This window comes from Ruditapes philippinarum, unplaced genomic scaffold, assembly GCF_026571515.1.
Source record: "Ruditapes philippinarum isolate M1 unplaced genomic scaffold, ASM2657151v2 ctg17341_1_1_1_1, whole genome shotgun sequence".
Lineage (NCBI taxonomy): Eukaryota > Metazoa > Mollusca > Bivalvia > Venerida > Veneridae > Ruditapes > Ruditapes philippinarum.
Window position 1 is genome coordinate 1 of NW_026854490.1, and position 6603 is coordinate 6603.

General features: G+C 32.4%; 1 protein-coding gene across 1 annotated transcript; it reads left to right on the forward strand.

Moving 5' to 3' along the window:
* The first annotated feature begins 4266 nt into the window (after positions 1 to 4266).
* LOC132740258 (heat shock 70 kDa protein 12B-like) lies at positions 4267 to 5794 on the forward strand. The gene is made up of 2 exons (XM_060728122.1): positions 4267 to 4285; positions 4887 to 5794. The coding sequence occupies exons 1-2, from the start codon at positions 4267 to 4269 to the stop codon at positions 5414 to 5416; spliced, it is 549 nt and encodes a 182-aa protein (XP_060584105.1). The 3' UTR covers positions 5417 to 5794.
* Positions 5795 to 6603: the final 809 nt, after the last annotated feature.

Sequence of the window (6603 nt, forward strand, 5' to 3'; positions counted from 1 at the left end):
AATAAGGATTAAAACCCCCGGGTCAAAGAAATTTTCCCCTATAATTTGACCGGAAAAAGGTTGGTTTTTTCAAAAATTTTATGACAAAAAGGGGATCAAAATATACCAAATAATGTTTTGCATAAATTTTTTTGAAATTAGGCCCTTTTTAAGGGAAACCCAAGGGGGTTTAATATTAACTAATACCTTTTTAAATGTGTATACCCAAAAATTTTTTTTTATTTTCAGAAAAAATCTTTACATTCAAGGGGCAATATGACATTGACCTTTTACCTTAAAATCAAAAAAAGGGTTTTCTATGGCCAAAACCAAAAGCACCTGTAAAGTTTGAAAAGGGAAAAGGGGCCCCCTAATTGTTGGGGTTGATAAAAATTTTTTTAATAATGGTTTAAAGTTATCCTTTTAAAACCCAAAAAAAACCTTTATGAAACTTCTGAAAAAGCAATGCCTTTTTAAAAACTTTAAGTAAAAGGGGGGCCCCGGGTTTTCCCGATTTTTTAATAAAAACATTTTGAAAAACAATCCCAAACATTTATTTTTTACCCCAAAATCAATCTAAATCACCCACAAAAAATTTTTACCAACAGCCCTAAGGGTTGTCAATTATTTTATCGGAAAAACCCTTTTTTTCCTACCCAAAGGGCAATTGGAAATTGACCTTTAACCCTTTTTGTTAACGCCAAAAGGGAGGTTCCCCGTTTTTTACCTAGCTGAACTTTAAATTTTTTTTAAAAAAACATCGGGGGCCCAAAAGACATGGGGTTTTCCTTAAAATTTTCTGTTTTAAATGCCCCCAAGAACGCTTTTGTTAAAAGTGCGTATTTTTTAACCCTGCGTAATTACATTTACATAACTTTTTTAATTTAAGTGTTTAAACCAAAATGACAATTTTGTCCCCAATCCTCGTAAACCCAGGCTATTTTCTGGGTTTTTTTTTGGGGTAAATATTTTATTTGGGGGAAAAAAACAGAATTCTCACCGTTTGTCTACGATATCAGGAAACCTTTATAATAATTTTAAAACTTTTTAAAATTAACATTCTTCTATTTCTTTACATTTCTTAAAAAAAAAGGGTTTTTTTTAAAATTAAATTTTAACATCCCAAAAAATTTTCAGCTCTGGTGACTTTTTGGGTTTTGGGAAAAAGTCCGGGTTTTCCCCCAAAGGGGGGGTTTTTAAACACTAGCGGTCACAATTTTTTCTTTTAAAACATCATCAAAATTTGTCAGGAGGGTTGGGTTTTGGGGAATTTTCTTGGATGAATTCCGAACAGGGGCATCTCGGGTAAAAAAAATTTTTTGGGCAGAGAAAAAAAAATAAAAATTTGAAAACCTTTCGTTTTTGGGGAAACTCTAGTGGGCTATCGTTTTTAAACAAAAAATCAGGAAAATTAGTCTGAAATTTGGGTTTTATTATTTCTAGGTCAAGTTTGAATATGGATAAACCTTGGGTCAAAAACTAGGCCAACAGCCCAAATATGAAAAAAACCTCTTAAACTCTAATGGTCACTTATTTTTAATCAATTGTCCTTCCCAAAAATTAGTCAGGATTCTGTCGGATAAATGCTCGGATTTGTTTCAAGTATGGGTCATTTCAATTGAAAAAACTAGGTTCAGAAAGAAATTAAAAATAGCAAAATCCTTTAACACTCTAGCGGCCTAAGTTTTTATCCCCAAAGATCCTGGAAATTGGACAAAAAAAGGGTGTTGTTTTTGATGAATTTTCTATTAAGAGTTCAATATTTGGGTCATCTGGAGTCAAAAACTAGGTCACAGAGCCCAAATATGTAAAAAATCATGTAAACACTAAGTCTATTTTTTGATGCCAAATAATCCTGGAAATTGGGTTGGTATATCTAGGGCAAATTTTAAATAATTTATCTTTGGGTTTAAAACTAAAAAAGGGCCACAGCCCAAAATTTAAAAAAAGCATTTAGCGTTTTATAATCATGTGAAAGGGTATGAGGGCCGGGGGGGCCCTTTTTCCTTTTTTTTATTTTAAAAAATTTGTTTTCAGTTGCAAATTAGGTTTTTCTTTTACTTAACATTTTAATCTATATTTATCTAATTTTTTAAAAAACAATTTAAATATTTCAAAGAAAAAATAATTTTTTCGTAAAATAAATACAAATAACTTTTTAAATTGGATACCCAAATCAAGAATATTGTTGTTTGTTTTAAATTGCCAAATTAAATTATTCCATGCCTTTTTAAAAGGGGTTGCATTTTACTGAACTATACCCTTTTTATTAATTTCCCTTAAAGCTGTCTTTCTTTAGTCTTTTAAAAAATTTTTTTTAAACAGTATGGAAAAACCACTGGCAGAGCCTCGTCCCCCCATGTCCTCATTAAAGCATAGAACCGCTCTATTGTTTCTGGGCAATATTTTTAACATACAATGTTTTATCACTACACAGGCAACTGGGTGATCGACTGTTAGTTGGGGCAATAGATTTTGGAACGTCATTTTTCTGGTTTGGGCATTCTCATGTTTTAAACATGGAAATGAAAGAAGTCCCCCCAGGTGGGCAAGTCCGTTTAAAAAGTTTGGCATGCCTCCAGGAAGAAATAACCACAGAGAAAATCCACCGACGTGTTTATTCCTGAAAGAGACGGAACATTTGATTCATTTTGGGGGCCTATGATGCAAAAAAAGATTATGGAGGCTCTCAGCCCAACATCTACATCGGAATACTTTCTTCCCTTCAGGGCAGTTTAAAATCTGAAGGGCTCTTTTTGAAAACCCCGCCGCTATCGTGTGTTGATCGGAAAGGGATAAAAATTAGTTATTGAAAAAAAAACTGAAATAGCTTTTATTTTTTTACAATGGTTTTTGTATGGTAGATGTTATATATTGGTATAAACAATATGTAACTGAAAGTTAAAAATACAAAAAAAAAACAGACTATTATATAAGTTACACGATGGATTTGTTGCCAATAGTAAAAATGTCATCTTCTCGGGGAAAATATTACAGTCTTTCTTATGACGGAATGACATTTTTACTGGTAACACAATGTTGATGATCTGAAATTGTTTGACACATAATTATTTCACAATACAATTACTTGCGATGAAAAACAGGAGTTTTACTTTTTGACTATTCAACAAAAAGATATTTTTATTCGCGAAGCACTCCAGGGGTGCAAACAACTTAATTTTATGGGTGGCAAGTCACTCTGGTTGATGCCCTATCGTACTGAACTTCGACAACAAGAATGAATAGAGAAAAAAAATGGCGTTTTTTATTTTACTCTCCTTATTTAGAAAATAGACCACGTGACCAGATTTTATACTGTTCAAAAAGTAGTAACCGGTAACAGTATAACTTTTTTGGCCAAGTGGTTCACTTGCATCAACCTTAAGAAATAACTCCCAGATGCCTTTCGGAAATTAACATCACGAAGAAAGGATAATGAAAATGTAATGTTAAAGATGTAATGCTAAGAACTGGCTAGAGAAAAGTCATTATTATATTACATTTCTTGTTGTATTTTACAAGGGTATTAAAAAGAGATATGATGATACGTGATGAGATTGGGAAAGCAGTTTTTAGCAATAGATGTTTTGCAATATCGATTAAAATACCTGGTAGAGGATTTTGATTAAAATTGTTAATCAGCGAATAACAGGCAAATTATTACCCACTGATATCGGCTGGGGTATTAACAGTTTCCTGGCAATATGGTTCAGATGCATCAAAGCAGTTTTTATGAGAGAGGCGGCGATAAAAAAGTGTGTATCCTAATTTTACCTTATATATTATACATTCTGTATGAAAGTTTTTTTTTAAATATATGCAAAACTAATCTGCTAAAAATCCACTCTGTTCGACAGGTTTTGTAGATCTTTTAATGTTTTACAATTCGTAACTTCTTTCTATACGTCTTCAATCAATGAATTTTTTATATGTTTGGGGGGCAATCTTAAACGTTTATGTAGGTCTAGTAATTCAGCATATGCGTGCTAGATTGTTCATTTTACAAGAAAAAATATCAATTTCTACATTCCAACATAAATGGGGTCAAACCTGGTATCAGGAATACTTTATAAAAAAGATGCATCTATTTTTCTTTTTAAAAATATTACTTTCTGTAAAACAATTTACTTCTTTTTTTTTACAGGTGGCATTTACAATGACCAGCTTAGAATTGCTCTGGAACCCGAAGCTGCTTCAATATATTGCCGCCATTTTACCAGTAGATGCATCAACAATACGAGAGTAAACTAGCAGCAATATCAAATCTTCGATTGGTACCGAAAATATATGGTTCTAGACGCAGGAGGTATTTAATGTTTTAATAACACCTGTTATGGTAAATAGTCAAGACATTTCAAAGTCACACTTTCAAAGTGACACTTGACCAAAACTATGAGTAAACGTCGACTGTTCAGGTAAAAATCAAAAATAACATTTCGTCTTATTTGTTTTTTTAAATTTTATAATAAACATATCTGAATTATCAATATCCCCCATGACCTATCTATATTTATCAATAACATTCAGTTGTTTTTTTTTCTTAAAAAGTAGAGCACTCTTTTTATTGTTAAGCAGTTTAATTATTATATCCTTAAATTTAAGTCATTATCATTTATTGGCCAATGACCATCATAATAGCAAATCTTTTGAAATATGTAAGTACTTTTGCTCATTGTGACAGTAAAAAAGAGCATTAAGTTACTTTTACTTAATTTTGTCTGATTATGAGTGTATCAAAAAAGCGTAATGCCAATATAGTGTGTTTGATATAATAGCTTCATCCTGGACCTTTGAATCGTCAGTTTTCTTAAATAAATCGTCATATGCATTTGTAAATATTAACTAGAAATATAGCTCTAATCAGCTCTTGAAAATGTTTATCTAATATATTTATTCATTGAATTAAGGTGGTACAATCGATATCACAGTCCACGAGGTTCAAGAATCTAACACGCTAAGAGAAGTAAGAGCGGCAAATGGCGGTGCTTGGGGTGGAACTTTGGTGAACAAAGCATTTGAGGAATTCTTAAGGGAAATTGTTGGTGATCTCGTGATCGAGTCTTTCAAAATGAAAGATACTGAAGATTGGCTTTACATGTCACTTCAATTTGAAGCAAAGAAGAGACAGATAGAAATCAAATCGCCTAGGTACATCACCTTTCGTTTACCATTATCTCTGATTGAATTATGTGAAAGGTTAAATGGAATGCATATTCGGGATGCAGTTGCTGCCTCAAAGTATGCTGAAATAGTTGATATAGTCCGTGATAAACTTAAACTCTCAAAAGTTGTTTTTTTCTATATGTTTGGTCAAACATTACAAAGAACAGTTGATCATGTTAAGTTTTTATTTAGAGAAACAACCATTAGAGAAGTTGATATCATTCTTATGGTTGGTGGGTTTTCAGAATCACAGTTGCTGCAGGGCAAGCTCTGAAAGAAGCATTTCCGAATAAAGAAATAGTCGTTCCATTTAACCCTTTCATCGTGTGTACTAAGAGGTGCCTTGATGTATGGCCATACACCTTTGACGATAAATGGCAGAATTCTAAAGTATACATATGGCGTAGAATCATGTATAGACTTTAAGGAAGGTCATCACCCAGATAAGAAGAAAATAAATACGGATGCCGGGTTTTGCTGTGAAGATAACTTTTCAATCTTTGTGGCGAAAGATACCGTTGTTAAGTCAAATGATACGTACATCAAACAAAGATTTACGACACTTTACAAGTATCAAAAAGCAATGACTGTTAGTTGCTTCCTATCAGAGAAGAAAAATCCAAGTTATGTTGATGAAAGATGGATGTTTAGAAATAGCAGGCAAATTTGAAATATATCTTGACAATCCTGACGAACGTTTAGACCGCACAGTTAGTGTCTCTATGGCGTTTTGGTTGATACAGAAATCACGGTGGATGCTGAGGATGAAAGAACCGGGAATAAAGCAAAGAGCAGTTATAGATTTTCTAGGTTGAAGCCGTGATGTAAATAAAAGAATGATACAACAATCGTTGAAACAATATAATTAGCAAGAAAAGTGTAATATGATATAAGACTTCTTGACTTAAAAGGCTATCAAAGACAACATTACAATTTTTGTCATAAAATTCATATCAAGTGTTTCACGTGACAAGCTAAATTACGCCTCGAAAACGTTTTCTAACTCATTAGAATTAAAACAATTAGTTAAATTTGCCTAAAAAATAATGATTTACATAAACTAAAAACTAAATTATAGAAAATGATAGAAATTAGTCTATCTTGAAAATGTATAGCTAATCGCAACACATATACATTTATTTACATACATTAATTAAATCAAATGTGAGATTTATACATAACATGGTACTATAATTGATAAATTGATTAAATATACTAGTATTTTGCTGTGACTACAAAAAAGGACTCTCACCGTGGGTTGTGAAATAGATAAATACAGAATCCCTAGCCGTCTGTATTTCCTGAAGCTAGAACCGGGCTTGGGTTTTCGTTAAGAACAACTAGAAAGGCCTATCACCGTGAGTTAGGACAGCTTGACTGTATTCACTGAGTGAAGAACCGGGCTTGGGTTCTCGAACAACTAGAAAGGCCTATTACCGTGTGTTTGGGCAGTTTGACTGT